The sequence below is a fragment of the Trifolium pratense genome, linkage group LG3 (assembly GCF_020283565.1).
Source record: "Trifolium pratense cultivar HEN17-A07 linkage group LG3, ARS_RC_1.1, whole genome shotgun sequence".
Classification (NCBI taxonomy): domain Eukaryota; kingdom Viridiplantae; phylum Streptophyta; class Magnoliopsida; order Fabales; family Fabaceae; genus Trifolium; species Trifolium pratense.
This window is the reverse complement of record NC_060061.1, coordinates 32,517,328-32,535,648: the sequence shown is the minus strand read 5'-3', so window position 1 is coordinate 32,535,648 and position 18,321 is coordinate 32,517,328. Positions and strand designations below refer to the sequence as shown.

At 30.4% G+C, this 18,321-nt stretch overlaps 1 protein-coding gene across 4 annotated transcripts; it reads right to left on the bottom strand.

Moving 5' to 3' along the window:
- Nucleotides 1-2,048: 2,048 nt before the first annotated feature.
- On the bottom strand, nt 2,049-17,215 carry LOC123913416 (plasma membrane ATPase-like). Of its 4 annotated transcripts, none has more exons than XM_045964148.1 (15): nt 16,546-17,215; nt 6,455-6,811; nt 5,380-6,141; nt 5,141-5,263; nt 4,881-4,985; nt 4,638-4,782; nt 4,258-4,416; nt 3,886-4,124; nt 3,765-3,797; nt 3,534-3,615; nt 3,281-3,441; nt 3,016-3,189; nt 2,725-2,907; nt 2,392-2,573; nt 2,049-2,145 (listed from the first exon to the last, which is right to left on the bottom strand). In XM_045964148.1, the coding sequence occupies exons 1-15, from the start codon at nt 16,825-16,827 to the stop codon at nt 2,049-2,051; spliced, it is 3,084 nt and encodes a 1,027-aa protein (XP_045820104.1). In that variant the 5' UTR covers nt 16,828-17,215. The 4 variants fall into 4 exon arrangements, with proteins under 4 accessions (XP_045820104.1, XP_045820105.1, XP_045820108.1 ...); XM_045964149.1 differs by lacking the exon at nt 16,546-17,215 and adding an exon at nt 8,960-9,007 and having other exon boundaries at nt 3,886-4,187; nt 4,231-4,416; nt 4,638-4,778; nt 4,877-4,985; XM_045964152.1 differs by lacking the exon at nt 16,546-17,215 and adding an exon at nt 8,960-9,007 and having other exon boundaries at nt 4,638-4,778; nt 4,877-4,985.
- Between the last annotated feature and the right edge of the window lie 1,106 nt (nt 17,216-18,321).

The following is an 18,321-nucleotide window of genomic DNA, read 5'->3' as shown; positions in this document are numbered from 1 at the left end:
GCTCTTAGAGGACAAGCCTTAAAGAAACCCAATAAAACTATATCACAATTGGCGGAGAGTTATATACGAAAAAGATTTAGTATCAACCCTCTACGTTTTACCCAGTAAAAATGTGAGTCGAAAAAATAAAAAAAAATAAAATAAACAGAAATCCAAATCACGTTAATCCCCTAGAAACTTATATCATCTTAAAATAAAATTCTAATTTCAACACAACACATTACTCAATATAGAGTAGATAAACCAGGTCAAGGTGAGTAGATGAACCAAATTAAGGACGATGAAGAAACAATTGCAGAGATTTAATCATTCTCTTTTGAGATTTTAGTGCTTGTTTTAGAGAATTTTTTTATTAAATCCTATCATCAAAAACTTAAGTTGACAAACATCTAATATTATTATATAGTATTAGTTACAAACATCGGATCAAATGAGGATATTTTATAAATCATGCCTTGAAGTTCATCTTTGAACTTGCAGATCAATCTTCTTCGCATAAAAACTCCAATTCGGTCTCCCTACATAATAAAGAATAAATCAATATAATCTAAACTTTTTGAGAAAAAAAATAAATAAAACTTTTTTTATTTTTGCAATCTTAAATTTCTCAAACACGCACAAATCTAACAACCATTATCCATGTCTGTTTCCTTTGTGATATACCAATAATAAAATCGTGCATAAGAGACATTGTTTTCATACAAAAAATGAGAGAAGCAACACAATGCAAATTTTCAAATACAAATAAAAATGAAATAACTTTGTGAATTTGTTGTGGTGTAATTATTTATATTTATAGTTAGCTATACAAACATAAAATTATAAGTAAATTTTTATGATAATTAATATTATATTGAGACGTTTATTTTTAATAATTTTTAATAATGTAACCGCCAAATGTATAATGTCACCTTTAATAATATTATCAAAACGGTTAAATTATAAATATTTTCATGGACAAAAATATATAATGTAAAACTTAAATTCAGAATTTTTTTTTGGTACATAATTCAGAATTTTTTTTATTTAATTAATAGAAATATGTTATAAAAATATTAAATGAATTAATCGTTAAATGCACTACAAATCCACAATAGAGAATGCGTGAAAGACAAGGAATTTCGAGGGAAGAGAAAGACAAATAGTTTTTTTTTCTTTTTCTTTTTTGGCTTTTACCATCGGTTTAATCTGGTTTGGGGTCAGTTCTGATATCAAGTGGTTATAGTCATCTCCCGATCGCAGTTGCGAGGAATCGAACTGCAGTCCTCCCTATCAAATTCAGCGTCAATCATCATTGAATCAACTAACGATTAGTTAAGACAAATAGTTCTTTCTTATACATATTATAGATTCTTCTAAAAAAATATTTATGATATGATTCTTAATTATTCAATGCCAAATATAGTGGAACCCCATTTCAATTTTTTGTCAACAAATTTCATAGTTTGTCCGCAGTAAACGAACATGCAAAATAACCAAGACTAAAGGAGGAGCCTAAAATGTTGTCTCTCCAAAATGTGCCCTTAATCTTTTTCTATTTGCCATTAATTTGTTTCATTGTTACTTAATTGCAGGTTTGTTTTACTTTACCTAATTGTAAAAACTTAGAAACAATGTATGCATAGCTGAATTTCAACAAGCTCTCTTGGTTTAGGAGGTACATAGTTGCTTAATTTGAGAAAGGTAAATTCTACACTATCTCACCTTTTGTTAGACACCGAGTGTAATTATAGCTTTAATTATCTGTTTTTAGATTTTTTTTTTTTTATAGAAATATCAAGCTGTATTTGTTTTATCTCCCTTGGTTATTCTTGCATTTTAGCTCTGCTAGACAAAATATATAGTGAATAAGCGGATAAAGCTATCTGATTGACCTCATAGTGTTTCGTAAAATTAACATTTGAATTAATATGAAATGATATAAAAAAATATATGTTTATCAAACACATGATAGAATATATGATTATCCTGTCTATATCATATCATGTCTCTATTCAGCTCTGTATCATATCCTGTCTTTATCATATCATAACCCATCAAACGAGCTCTTAAATTGTATAATTATTCTTGGAGGTGTCAATGTCCAAACCTTTAAGCCTGACGACCGACTCAACACGCCCTTTCAGGGTGTTCTTCTCCAACAGCCTGTAACACATTTCAAAAGTTGTTTTAGGATCTTTATACATATCATCGATTCATTAACTATGAAGCACGGATAAAGACTCAAAATACTATATTAACGCGTGGACTCTGATAATAATTTAAGAAATTAAAAATAATTGACTATAAGTTATAACTACTGCATCTTTTAATGTCGGACACCAATCTGAAGTGTCAAACACTAAAACATGTTTCGGTCATACGTTAATTATTACTATTCAAATGACTAACCGTGCAACTTCTGCACGTCTCATGGCTTGTTCGGCTATTTCTGAAAGTTCGCGGTAACTCCTGTTTTCATTGACAATGTTGTTCGAGGTAGAAGCCTGAAGACCATGAAGTGATCTCTGCACTGACGCCCATTTCGCTTCCCTCTCTTCTCTGCCATAATCTTTCTTCGTAGTAAACGCGGTCTATGATTTAAAAGCATGAACACAATTGGATGAAAAAAATGAACACAAATAGGACGGCTCAGTGCGCGATGCAGCAACCATACCATTGCGCCAAGACTTGTTCGTTATAAACAATTCAACAAAATGATAAGCGAAAATAAAAATAAACTACCTTGTTTTCCAAAAGATTATCCCACGCCTTTCCGCTTAGAATATAGCGGATTGCAACTTTGAGCAAATCAAGAGGGATATAAGTTACCAAACTGTACAGCCAGATAACACCAGCCCAACCCCATCCAATCCCCTTAATTCTGGCAAATTCCCAATGAGCATACACTGCTATAAGTGTTGCAATCTGTCAATTACATAACAAACTATTGTTACCAACAGAAATATAGATGATCTCTTATAGAGTACTAGCGTGCAAAGAGAGACGTCACAAAAATAAGAGGTCCGGACTTACTATTTGAGCAATGAAAAAAGCACCGAGTAGTAAAAGGCCAGGTCTTTCGAAGAAAGACCAATTGCGAGACCTAGTCACAAAAATTAATGCTTGGCTTATGATACTGACTTGTAAGTACAAAGCTGCCATCATTTCAGTAGGATTATTTCTCAGAGATCTCACACCAAACTTGTCCTGCAAAATATTTAAAGTTATTCACACTTAGGATTTCAGCTAGTATGTGATGATATTGAGGGGGAAAAACAAGAAATGTAAATTAATTTACCGAGAAAAAGTCGGTATCATTAGCCGCCCAGAAAAATATGACTGTCATCAGTGCCATGTAACTGCCAAGCACAATACCAGTAACGAATATCTCCTTCAGTTTCCAACTGTCTGGTAGTGGAGATGGTTTCACTCTATCCTTAGATATTGTCATTATGGTACCTAAATGTATATGGTAATTAATATTAGGACATCAAATTCAAGATTTTACTAGTTAGAAAATATTAAAATGAAAGTAATCAAATTTTTCTTACCATCATTCAGTATTGCAATTATCAGAACCATGAAGGGTGCAAAATCAAATTTCCAGATCAAAGCAATGAACATGAAACCAAACTGCCAAAATGAAAAATAAAAACTCAATGATCATAATTAAGTATATTTATGATTTAAATGTTCAAGTACATAGAAGAAAAATGAGACACTTTTTAGTGAAGTTTATTTCAATAATGCTTCAAAAAAAAAAAGTTTATTTCAATACATACCACAATTCGGATTGTGATGGACACAGCATAAATCTGTTACATAATCAAACATTTTGTGATTAGAGAATTAAAAGAGTTAAGTAAAGTCAAAAGATTGAATTATATATGCAAGGAAACTTACAGTATAGTTTTTCATTCTTTGGAAAATGGCCCTGCTGGTGAGCACAGCACTGATAATTACACTCAAACCAGGTTCAGTGAGAACAATATCAGCAGCACTTCTAGCAGCATCTGTAGCATCAGCAACAGCAATTCCGATATCAGCTCTCTTCAACGCTGGTGCGTCGTTCACTCCATCACCTGTCATGCCACATATGTGTTTCCTCTCTTGAAGCCTTCTTACTATTTCGTATTTGTGCTCTACCATATCATATAAAGAAAAATGATTAAATATAAGTGATGGGAAATGTGAAACCTTAGTTACTTGCAGTACAAGATTTTCGACAATCGAAACTCTTGTTAAAACCAAAAATCAATGTTAACATGGACATACCGGGAAATACTCCTGCAAATCCATCAGCTTTCTCGATCAACTCATCAATAGGAACTTCTGAAATAGAAGAACCTTCTCCAAGCAACGCAGATGATGGATACATGTTCGTTCCCATTCCAAGCCTTCTGCCTGTTTCCTTTCCGATGGCAAGTTGGTCCCCTAGATAAAAACAGAATCCACAATTAGTTTCAAACCTAAATAGTTCTAAATTGCGGTCATGGTCAAAGTTACTCTATGCTACCAACTTTGATATTGAGGCAAAATTATCAGCCACAACTGAGGCTGCACTATCTCAATAACCTTTACATTGCTTCTGCAATTTCAATTACATGTTGCAGTTGAGAACTATGTAAAAAAGAAAGCATGACCTCAAATCTTACCAGTGATCATTTTTACATTTACTCCAAGGCTGAGTGCTCTTCTAATGGTTTCAGCACTGTCGTGCCTTGGGGGATCGAATAAGGGCAATAATCCAATTAATTGCCATGGAGCCCCAAGACTGTCTTTAGATTTTTCGGGTACTTCCTGTTACACAAATCACAAATTCAATCAACGATAAAAAAAGGGAATTTCTTTCGAGTAGAAAAATAAACATAGCTGATAATGATATCATCTTTACTTACTTGATAAGCAACGCCTAAGGATCTAAGTCCACGCTCAGCAAACCTATCAATCACTTCATTAGCCTTTCTCCTTACATTCTCTCTGCAGTTGCAGAGATTCAATATCTAAAACAAAGTTTGGCTTAGTTAGTCATCTTATAAAACATAACAAGATACCATCGTAGTCTAGCGCAAGTGGTTGGTGCTCAGGGTGTGCGAGTGTTTAAATCCAAAGATACCGAGTTCAATTCCTACTGATAAAAGATGAAACTCGTATTTACCTGTTCAGGGGCTCCTTTGCTAGCTCTATGCCAATTTCCATCAGAATCAACATAGGTAAGAGCAGTCCTCTTTTCGACTGGATTGAACGGAAGAAAGTGCACCTCCTTGATATCAGCTCTAGCCTGATCAATTACAACATTAAATTGAATTTTATCAACATCTCAAATTCAATAAATTTAGTCCAAAAGAAATAGATAAGTAAATCAGCATTTTTGGTCCTCGATATTGAAATGTTTACCTCTTTTGGATCAGAAAGCATTCCAACAATTGCAGCATCAATAGCATCCTGATTTTCTATCCTAGAAGCTCTTGCAGCTAGAAGTATCACATGGTCCTTATCAATACCTCTAGCAAAAACCTCAACCAAGTTTTTGTCAACACTAAGCTTATTCAGAGTGAGAGTTCCAGTTTTATCACTGCAAAGAACATCCATTCCGGCCATTTCTTCAATAGCAGTCATTCTTTTTGTGATTGCGCCTTGCTGCGAAAGCCTATGAGAACCGATAGCCATAGTAACAGACAAAACAGTTGGCATTGCAATTGGAATTCCACCAATCAATAAAACCAAGAGATTGTCAATTCCATCTCTATACTTGCGGTGTTGAATCGGATACATCACAACAAGCTCAATGACTATTCCAATAGCAATTGAACAAATGCAGAAGTTACCAATAGCTGTTAGCACTTTCTGAAAATGTCCAACTTGGTTTGTACTATCCACCAAATGAGCTGCTTTGCCGAAAAATGTGTGCACACCAGTAGCATACACAACTGCTTCAATCTCACCCTTCTTAACGGTTGATCCTGAAAACACTTCTTGAGTTGCACACTTTGTCACAGGAAGTGACTCTCCTGTTAAAGCAGATTGATCAACGCTTAATGGATCGCCCTCTAGAAGTCGTGCATCGGCAGGAATAATGTCTCCTAACTTGATACTAATTATGTCTCCTGGTACTAAAATTGCAGCATCTTCCTCACTCCATTTGCCGTCTCTTAGCACCTAATTTTTTTTTGTGGCAAAAGAAGTTGCACAAATGTTAATAATAAAAATCAACTAGTATGAAATTTAACTTATGTAAAAAAAAAAAACAAAAAAAGACATGTCTTATATTATGGTGAATTTGTTAATAAAATATTTTTACTGCTAAAAAAAGAGACATGTCTTGTGTTATGGTGAGTTTGTTAATAAAATATTTTTGCTGTTCAGAAAAATATATATATATAAACAGTCAAGAGTATTGTTGGTATTATGAAAAGTCCACACCAAAATTTTTTGTATACTCATGAGTTAGTGAAGAGAATTGTAATTAAACCTTTGTCTTTGGAGCTAATCCAGCCATAAGAGCGGCCGCAGCATTGCCAGCATTGTTCTCTTCTACGAAACTGATTGTCGAGTTGGCCACCAAGAGAACAACGACTCCAACAAAATCTTGCCAGTCCGGAGGCTTTCCTCCACCATTCGCCAGAGCAATCGCCATGATGGCAGCAACTTCCATAACCCATGACAAAGGGTTCCACATAAAACCCAAAAATTTCAAAAATTTGCTATCCTTAATCTCTTCAAGCTTGTTGGGTCCAAATGATTGGAGCCTGTTGGCTCCTTCATCGGAAGTGAGACCCTCCCTTGAACATTTCAGGTGTTCAAACACTTCATTCAATGGAATTCGTTCCTAGTAACAAAAAACAACATCAACAAGGTTATACTTAGAAATAAACTTAAATTACATACTCTTATATGTTAGAAATATACACTCATATCATGCAATAAATTTATTTAGAAATAGTGTACATCATGTATGAATATTGGGGTGTGCACATAAGGGTTAGTATGGCGCAATCAATAATTCAATTCATTTTTAGGTAGAATTGCCATTAAACGACTTATTAGCATATTAATAGATAATTTTGTAATGACATTTTATCACTCTAGGGTATGCTACATAAGAAGAGTGTATACCTTAAATCATATCGTTCAAAATATTATTATGAATTAGACAAAGTAAAGATTATTTTATTTAAAAAAAGTGGTCTTTACAAGTCAACAAGATTTCATTGAAGTTCTTTAAGTAGAAGGGATTGATGAATTACTAGTTTCCTACCCCTATCTAGTTATATGAAGTGAGTTTGATTGGGTGGAACATAAAATTGAGTTTATTTGAATTCATTTTAAAAGTGAGTTGTATATAAATTAACAGCCCGTTATAGCTTATTTTAGAAAAAATCACTTTTTTTATAAAAATAATCACTTTTAATTGTTTTGCATCTGTTTGTTATAGATTTTTAAAATAATCGGAAGTTAAAAATAATCAGAAAATAGCTAAAAATAAGAAGCTACTAAGAGTAGCTTATAAAATAATAGATTTTTTTTTAGAGGAGAGAGAAAAGAAATGTTAAAAGAATAAAGTTATTTATAATTAAAAAAATCACTTTTATAAGTTCTATCCAAACAAAGTAAAGATTATTTTATTTAAAAAAATTGATTTTTAACTTTTCTAAAAATCTCTAAAAACTAATCTCTAAATTATTTTAGATCAAAATCACTATTTTTTTAATCCATAACAAACGGCCTCTAAATCACTACAGGAAAGATTTCTTCGATAAATTATAAGTAACAAAAAAATAGGTAATCAGTTATTGTAATTAAAATCATCACATAAAGGATTATGATGGAACATTGAAGAAGTAATTTGAATTTCAAAAATAAAAGAGGGATAATAGCCGCATAAAGAATCACAGTCATATTAAAAATGTTTCGAGTGATTTTGAAAAGATAAATTATTTTAGAAAATTAAGCTTTCAATTAAAAAATCACTTGTGTATATTTTTACAAAGAAACAGAATCTAAAAGAAACCAAATTACTTATTTATTTATTTCTCAAAAAAAACAAAAATTACTTATTTATTTTCCGTTTCCGTTTCTACTCAATTCTTATACCTAGGCTCTTAATTTATAAATAAATAAAAAAAAAATTAAAAAAAAATATAAAAAAAAAAACCAAATTACTCGATAATTTGACAAATTTTTAAAGGAAAAAAAATTACTATTTAGATGATAGTCAAAATATTTTGTGTAACAAATTGACAAAGAAAATAAATTTTTCACATAAAATATAAATCGGAAGATTAAATCTAACTAACTGATAAGCCACTAGGTTTGGTTTAGAAGAATTTTGGTAGTATGTCATATAGGTCCTGGATTCGATTCACAACTCATTATAAATCAAAAAACATCTAAGTGGTAAAATTGTTAAAAATAAAAATTATGAGTAGAGATTTAGAGAACATCAATCAATCAATACTTAGATAATACTAATAATATTTAGCCAAAGCATCGATCCAATAAAACCCTAAGAAATATTATTTAGCCAAAATATGTCACTAAAAAAAATATATATTGTCTATTTGTTTATTGATTTATTTATATAATGTTGGGAGTTTCATATGTGTGAAGTATGTTGTTGGGGTTAACTCACATAAACCACAATCAAGAGTTCATAGTACAATTATTATGGAACACTTGCAAAAATTTAAATCAGCATTCATGATTTGTCAAAAAAAAAAATAACATAATTAGTGATCATAAGTCACTGTGATTAATCGATAAACACTCAATCATCAAACAACCATTCATGATTGTAAATTTACATCAACAATTTTTTTTAGCCATCAACATGAATAAAAAATAAAATCATCAATTATCAAAAAATAATTAAAATAAAATAAAATCATCAACATGAACAAGACGAAACACGGAGAAATTAACAAATCATCACGAGTAAAACCAATGATGAAAAAGTGATAGAAAAGAATATTTATACCAAATTGACATTCTCATTTTTAAGCTGTTCTTCATTGATGCTAGTCATGTTGAGAAAACTAACTTAAGCAATAGTCACACGGTTCAAGGTTAGAGAGTCACGGTATGACTAAAATAGTCAAAGTAAAATAGATGAATTTATGATGAAGGAGGAGAAAAAGAAAGATAATACAAGAATTATTATAAACTGACTTATGTAATGGTTGAAGTCTAAAGAGTAATTGGTCAAAGTAAAATAGTTGAGAGAAAGGTGGAAAAAAAAAATATTTATCATGAAGGATGAGAAAATGAAGTATAAAGATTTAGGTTTTTTTAGTTAGGTTATTTATTTTGTGATTTTGTTTTTTTGTTTTTGTGATAAGCATGGTTTAATTTTTTCAGCTATGGTGTAACAAAGTCCTAGTTTAGTCCAGTTACCCGGTTCACTAAACATATGTAAAACATGTGGCATTTGCAAATTTCAATGGTCAGGATTTAAAAGTCAGTATTTTTAATTATTTAAAAAAAAAAAAAACATATGTTCATTCTTATGGTATTCCAAGGCTTTTATTTATTAACTTCTTTCCCTAAAAAATATACCACATGTTAATTGTTATGCAAAAAGGGATAATCTTTGATTTCAAACAAGCTTTTTCAATTTGTATTCATCACAAGAATTAGATTTTAATTGTTACATTGATTTCATAGTTAGATTATCTCATAATGATATGGATCGTAATTCTAGAATTTTATTATTATTTTTTTATAATCCTAGAATTTATTTATGTTTTGTAACAAAAATAAAAAGAATTTATTTATGTTTAGTCATTGTTGCTCAATTGATATAGATTACAATAGAGGATCACGTTTTTGTTTTTTTCTTGAGATTTTTTTTAACTAAACTTATTTTTACTTTTTTTTTTTATAAGAACTTATTTTTACTTTCATTGATAGGTATTGTTGCGAAGAACATAGACAGATTAAAAAAATTCAATTTATTCCAGTAGTTTTTATTATATTGTATTTGTTTTGTATTTTTAATATAACTAGTTTAATAAGACTCGTGCGAATTATTCCAGTAGTTTTTATTATATTGTATTTGTTTTGTATTTTTAATATAACTAGTTTAATAAGAGCACGAGTCTATTGTCTTTTATTCGATATTTGAGTTCGTCACTATATTAATGTAGAAAGTTTATTTCAAATTAAATATTTAAAAAATTGTTATATAATATTGTTAAAATAAGTGAAATTATTGTGTTAATTATTTATTTATTTTTTGTGAAACATTGTTAATTATTTTTTGTAAACTTATTTCTTCAATTTTTTATGTTTTAGTGACAAACAAATAATAGTCTCATGTATATTTTTAATCAAAAAATAGAAATTTTAATATTGTTTATGTTTTTTTTATAGAGTATTGTCTTTTTTTTTACAGAGTGTTTTTTTTATATTCCTATTTTTATACGGTTTCTTCTTTTTTTTTTTCTATATTCTTTGTATAATTTTTTGTATTGACTAATCTTTCTATATTTGTTTTTATTGTTTTTTTTTTTCTATTTTTGTGTATATATTGTTACGTTTTATTCATATTTTTAAGCATATCATCTTTCTATTTTTTTTTTAATATTTTCTTTTTAGTAAAATTACAATGAAGGATATAAAACTTGCAACGTAGTTAAAAGTAATAAGGATAAATTAGTAATTTTGGTGGTAATCGATTTTAATATATTAATAATTAAGTATTAGATTGATAGATAAAATGTACGGTGGTGGTCACGAGGGCTTAAAACCTTGCCACTAAGAGATCTTTAGTGGGATTAAACTAAATGGGTAAACTAAGTTACTTTTTGTGGGTCCAAAGTGATTTATAGGATTTAATAGATTTATAGTTGATTTAAGTAATTTTTACTTTTTTTTGTCAAGTAACCTAGTCACTAGAAAATCTACTTTAAAGGTGAATAAGTGGAGTGTCTCGGGTTCGAATCCGGGCTCCTGCACATATAGTGCGATGTTCCTACCAACTGAGATAAGCTCACGAGAACAAATAGTTTTTACTTTAATGATGGTTGTTTAGTTTTTACTTTAATGGTTGGTTGTTTCTAATGAACCAAAATTTGGCCCCACATATTTATATTTTTTTGTTTGTAATTACTCGTTTATACACAAATAGTGGCGGGAAATAATTTAACACTGATTTGATTGAATAAAATAATACTTTTTCGGCTTTACAATTTGTTTGTTGTCGTTGCTTATTTACATCCACTTGCCATGTCATATATCATATAGTGTTGGTTTCTTATTGTTTATGTTGACCGTAAGGAATTTGGCTACTAGTTAACCTGAGGTAATGTTGCTCTAACGAATTATGGAATTTTTACTATTCTTAATACACTAAAATAGTTTCACATCGTTTGGTAATCGAGGTTAAGGTTAGTTTATATACAACATTCACACTTTTCGAACCACTAAGACGCATTTTCTACAATCTCTCGGAGATGTAGACTAACACGAACAAAAAACTATCAATCAACATGAACAAGTCGATAGAGAGAAATTAATAAAACATTACGTGTAAAAACATTGATAAAAAACAAGGAATATTTATACCAAATTGACATTCTCATTTTTCAGCTGTTTTTGGTTGATGCTATGTTCAGAAAGCTGGCTTAAACAATGGTAGAGGACAAACGATAATATGAGAATTATTATAAATCAACTTATATAATGGTTGGTTGAAGGCTAGAGTGTCGTAGTATGAGTGAAATAGTCGAGTAAAATAGGTAAAGGGAAGAATGAAAGAAAAAAAAAATTATGATGAAGGAGGAGAAAATGAATTATAAAGACTGAGCCTTGGATTTAGGCTTTTTCAATTAAGGTATGTTGTGATTTGTGTTTGTGAATTGTGAAGTGATGTCGTCAAATATATCTAAGGTATGTTGTAAAGTTGAATAGCTAGAGATATACTTGAGTTGAGTTGAGTACAAATATTTTGAGTTAAAACAAACATACAACCTGTGGGACTACAAATAAAGAAAGAAATTTTTCTCTTCCCAACCAGTGTGTTTCATTTCCGCCACTCGACTTTCCATTTTTACCCGTGAATAAATATTTCGGAACGCGTTTTCAAATTTTTTTTGCCTTGGAAAAAACTTCAGAATGTGTTTTTCGAATTTTTTCAAAATTTGAACTTGAAAAATGCTTTCCAAAATTTTTATACAAAGAAAAAAAAAACGTGAATGGAAAGAGAAATTCATAAATAAATATGAAACAGGTCAGACCTATTTTAAGGTTGTATGAGTTCCAAATATAACACCTTTCATTTTATTTTTTTATTTTTTTTAACAAGTCAAAAAGAGATATATTAACAAAAACAGTCTCCCCAACACAAGACGTACTGAGGTCGACTAGAAAGGTTTACAACGAACAAAAAAAAATAATCAACATGAACGAGTCGATATAGAGAGAAATTAACAAAATATCATGAGTAAATCAGTGATAAAATAACGGTTATAAAGTGAATGATATTGACATCAAATGATAATATGAGAATTGTTATAAAGCGACTTATATAACGCTAGATAGTCATAATATGAGTGAAATAGTCAAATAAAATATATGAAGGGGTTAGAAAACAAATTACAACGATCGAGCCTTTGACTCTGGGCTTTGAAGTGTCGTCAAGTATATTTATGGTATGATGTAACAAATTGAGTAGCTAGATATATACTCGTGAACAAATGTTTTGACAAAAAACAAAAACATGTGGCACTATACATAAATGTTAGGCCTATTTTAAGGTTATGTGGTTCCACTTATAACACTTTTCCGTCTTTTTTAGTGAATAACACATATTAATACTATACTAAATACTATACTAGGATAAAATCCGTGCGAAACCGGAACAATCTTAGCAATATACTCCTCCGTTTCTTTTTAAATGTTGTTTTGGAATAGTAACACTAACACCAAATTAGCGAAATGTATTTTTGCATATTTTTTTTCTTCCTACTATACTTTCATTTTAATTCCCCAATAAAATTCTATTTTTATGCACACACTTTCTCTTTCCAATGAATTTAATATGTTAGGTAAAACAAAATTAATATGTTATGTACCAAAAAACACAAACTTTAGTTTTCCAAGTATATAAAATTAATTAATTTTATTGAAAAAGATAAGAGTAATTGACAAAGGGTATAGTTGATAAATCATACCCTTAAAATACCAAAACGACAATTAAATAGAAACGCTAAATTCACGGTCAAAATACACTTACAAAACAATGGAGAGAGTAAGGCGGAGCTGCATGTGGGCTGGGCAGGGTCATGGCCCGCCCCAAAATTTTTAATTTTTTTTTCATTAGTACACTGTGTAGCGGCGGTTTTGGTAGTAGAGGGCGGCGGTTACAAACCCCCGCTACGGCGTATTTGTATTCAGAACTCTCCCACTACGCTTTAGTTGCGGGGGTTTCAGACCCTTATTTCAAACTCCCGTTAAACTTGTTCTGCTATTTTTATTTTTTATTCTTAATAGTTCAAATGTCCCTTTTAATTTACTTTTTGAAGCACCTCTTCTAATGTTATATTATTTAATAACCTATTAAATGTTATAAAATGTGTTATTTATTTTGTCAAAATATTCTTTTTGTTTTAAAAAGTATTTAATTTTTTTATTTAAAATAGAGTTTTAGTGTATAAAAATTCATGTTTAATCTATCTTTGGTTAAAAAATTATAAATTTTTGTGAGAAAGATTCATATAATATTACAATTATAAATACTAGAACTAATTAAAAAAAATGTGAAGTTTACACATGAATTGACTTAAAAATAGGACAAATGTCATGATGAAAAACATTCGGAAAGACCAAAACTTGCTTGAAATTTTTTAAAGAGATTAAAATTGAAATATAGTATATTGATAAACTCTAAAAACTTATTTAATCCTTATGAGTATAATCATAGTAATACATACATGAATTTCAAATATTTACGATTCAAACCCCGTTTATATTTATAGCGGCCCACCCCAGTTTTTTCGTCTTGCTCCGCCACTGGTAATTATAGATCAATGTTGTTAAAATCTCATTTTAAATCATAAATCCAATGGATTTTATATTTTTAGGTATGACTTTCGTGTTAAACAATACTTAAAATCATTTGGAGTAAAATCAAATTTCAAAACGAGTTTATACGATTTGACTCCCTATAAAATTAGTAAAATCACCTAAACTCATGTGCTTTCACCTAACCATTCCAAAACTTATTTTTTTTGTCCATTCAAAAGTTTAATTTTATCATATTAGTAATGAATATAACATCATATCTAGAGAGACTCTTAATTTTTTTTATAATAGTACTCCTCATCCCAAAATATAGGAGAAAATTGGTCAAAGAAAGTTGAAGTATTTGGTTAAAAATTTGGACTAAATACATAATTATTGTATATGCTAATAATGATAGAAGTAACAATTATTTACACTTGTGATTATTTTTTATAATAATATACTTTATATGTTCTTTTTTATAAGCAAAAATTCATGGTCGAATAATTATATATTTGGTGTATATTATAGACAGTATATCAATTATTCAATTATCCTAAAAAGAATTTTTTTTTTCTTATAAAAGGGGACGGAGGAACGGAAGGAGTATATTAAGTATTAGATAGATAATAATTTTTAGTACATGTGTATCAAACAATTTCGACATTTTTGCCAAATGAGCTAAAATTTGTGGATATTTAAATGTAATAAGTTATTTGATAAATAATAGATGCATAAATGTTGTAAAAAAAGATACATAATATAATAGGGTTTCATAAAAATAAAATAAAACAATAGGAGTTAAAATATATAATCACTTTGTATTTCAATCATACATAAAATACAATCCCACATGTCATACATGATTCAAAAGTCATATTTAATACTTGAAAAAGAATGAGAGAGATATTGTTTATTTACAAGATATATTAATAAGCATATAGTTATTGTGTTATTTGTTTTTGTAATGCATGACTATAGTCATATTCAACTAATGAGAATGAGAGAAGGTCAATTAAATGTGAATTATCTAAAATTTAAAATTAGTAATATATCAATTTTGTCATATTTTCTTTAATTAATATTCATAACACTTACATTTCTAAATAAAATAATTAATTTTAGATTTTCATTCAAAATTAAATAAGTTAAAATATATATTATATATATTTATTTTAATATGAGGTAAACTCTATAAGTTTACGAATTAAATCTACATTTTGATTCAACTTAGCCAAAATGAGTTGATGTAAAAATTATATTCCGACAACCTTGAATTAGATATATAATTATATTATTAAGGTTAAAAAAGTGTTTCTTTGAAAAAATTGGTTTTGTACAATATCTTAGAGTTTTGATGATAACAAAATATTAAAAGAACAAATTTGCTAATATATGTTAAAGTGTGCACGACCACAAATTAAAATTTAAATGAAGATATACAATTACGAGAACTTGTTCTTTTGAAGAAAAACTTGAGTTTTTGTTCAAAAGTTAGAAGTAAGACTGAATTTGAGTACTAGAATTTGAAGAAGTCAAAGTTAGAAGATCGGATATGAAGAGTCAGAAGTCTTGCATTGAAGAGACTTTGAATGTCACGTCAGCAACAGAAGCTTATGATAGATTCCTATCAAGTTCAGGATCAACTTTATTTTTTCTCATCACGTGCAGAAAACCAAAATCTTTAACGACAAATGAAATGGTAAATTCATTTTATAGTTAAAACAATTCAAATGTCTATGATAAACTAACTTGTTGGTTTAAGTCAAAATGTAACTTATAAATCATTCGCTATAGATTCGTCCACGGTAAACTAGCTTATCAACTATGCCGAATAGAATCTTAGTGTGTACCTATCTACGTGACCCTTACTATTCAAATATTGAATCCCTTAAATTATCAATAGTTACAGCAAAAATAATTCAAGAAAGTACAAACAAGTGGCGTTTTCAGAGTTTGATCAATCGATCAATAATCCAATTAGTGCAAATAATATTGGCTTTAGCCCTATACAAAATCCACACCATTTATGATGATGATGATATTGTAGCAACTCTGAAAAAATTGCATCCTAAAACTGTACAACATGAATTTAATTAATCAAATAAAATCGATTAATCACTTTCTAAGCAAATGAGTCCGTTGAAGCCAACAATTTTTAAGTTGAGACTTTGCAGTTTCTCTAAAATCCTTCACTCTCACCAAGCAAAAGTGGGTCGAGAAAACACCCATTCCTGTACCGGGTCCTGAACCGACCCGACTCGTTTTCAATAAATAACAAACCGGGTCACACCCGACACCTTTCCCTTGAACAACTACTCCCCAAACCTTCGTCGTTCTTTCTTTCAACCCCCTTTCACCACCGTTCTCCGCCGTCTCATCTTCACCCAACTCCTCCACAAAAATAACACCCTCCGGCATTGGAGTCTCTCCATTCTCCCATCTCTCCTTCACCAACTCCCAATCATCCACCACAACTTCTTTCTCCGTCGCTAACATCGTTTCACCTTTCTTCTTTGAATAAACTTGAACCAGCAACGGTGCATCTTTCAAATTCTTCACAATATCCACCACCGATTCCTTCATCCACCGATCAAGCTTCTCTTGAGCCTCAACAGCGTCTCTCGTTCCTCCTCCCCTGTTTTTCCCCTGTTCCACAATCATCCGATTCTCCTCTCCTCTCCCCGTCATCACCGCCGCAATCCTCCCTTTCCTCACCGTCGATCGATTCCAATCCCCGATCGACACAAAAGAGACTGACACACTCTTCTTAATACCAACTCCGGCGGCGAAACGGTTGTTTCCGCCGCAAGCAATGCCTAGAGACGACGTAGAAGAAGCCATCGATGAAGATGGCCGGAGAGAAGAAAGTTGGAAGAACAAAGAAACAAACACTGATCAGAGGAACAAGATGAGAAAACAAAAACCGAAACCGGTAAGTGGATTTGTGCTGTGTGATGTTTCGGTGTTTTTAAGGATGATAAAAAACAACAAGAATGTGAAAGAGCAGAACACAGATGAAAGGATATGACGAAGATTGTTTGTTATTTAAGTGACGCGTTCAAAAAGAAAGGGTCAGGATTCAAAGCTGAGTCAGATTAGTTTACAATTGAAAACACTTCACATACCGTAATTGCTTTGTTGTGAAAGGATTAACCTTTAATTTAAACGTGTAAATCCGAATGGCACGAGGTTTGTTAACATAGGAACGTGGCTTTATGTGTTCCTCACGGGTTACACACGCGAACGAGTGAGAATTTATTGTTGCGGATTGAGAGGATCGTTAGTTGCGATTACTTTTGGGGGTTTTGATTGAAATGAACGGTGTGGATGAGGTTGGAGAAGTGGGGTATTGAAGGGATGGGTGTAGATGATTGGGAGTGTGACGTGATGAGAGGAAGATGAGAAAAGCACGAGGTTACACGGGGAAAGTGCATGGATTATGAAGGCGGGCACACGCGGGACATTGGTTTTTGTGTAAAGAATGGTTGGTAGAGTGCAATGTGGATGACACATTGGAATATTATTTTCCATGTCAGCTTTTCCACCGTATTTTTTTTACTGAAGCATTTTCAGTGTATTTAAAATGCGGAAGATATGGGCTAGTTAAATAATTAATTACTATTGAATCTCCCGTGTGGTTTTTAATTACCCTCTAGGTCCCATAATAAATGATTTGTTTGTTCACATTTTATTTGTTAATGCACAACTTTGATTCTTAATATTCTCACCGGTTCTTAATATAAGAAAAAGTTTATTTTTTATATACATTGAAATATTGATGTATCTAGATATCTAGATACATCAATATTTCAATATATCTAAAAAGTAAACTTCTTATATATATTAAGAACCGGAGAGAGTAATATCTTTAGTTATTTATTATTAAAGTATAAAAATTGTATATTTTGAAAATACTTGTCGAGACCAATCAAACAACATCTCATATGTTAATATTTGTTTGTGTATATTAGTAGAAAAATATGGTCAAATCAGATTATATGAATAGTACACTAAGTCAAAATTATGTCATTTATTTTGAGACGGATGGAGTAATTTATTGCGGCAATATAATGAATGTGAAAAAGAATCTAAGCATCTCATTAGGATCACAATTGAACTCTTATCTAAGTGGATATCCCTGAAAAATATTCAAAATAAGAGGATAAAAATTCGTATTTTAAATACGAGTACGAATATGAGTAATTACCCGCTAAAATAAGTGAATATATGTATTTTAGTACTCGTGTGCTACATATATCCGCTGAATATATGTATTTCACTTTAAAAAAATGATTTTTACTAACAAGTATTTTTGGGACACTCTTTAAGCATTCT

What these genes read in the sequence shown, in the direction of transcription:
- LOC123913416 (XM_045964148.1), bottom strand. Translation starts at nt 16,827, where the DNA reads ATGGCTTCTTCTACGTCGTCTCTAGGCATTGCTTGCGGCGGAAACAAC. An exon ending in AAATGTAAAAATGATCACTG is followed by an intron (nt 4,417 to 4,637) that starts GTAAGATTTGAG and finishes GTTTTTATCTAG; the next exon opens with GGGACCAACTTGCCATCGGA. An exon ending in ATAATCTTTTGGAAAACAAG is followed by an intron (nt 2,574 to 2,724) that starts GTAGTTTATTTT and finishes TTTAAATCATAG; the next exon opens with ACCGCGTTTACTACGAAGAA.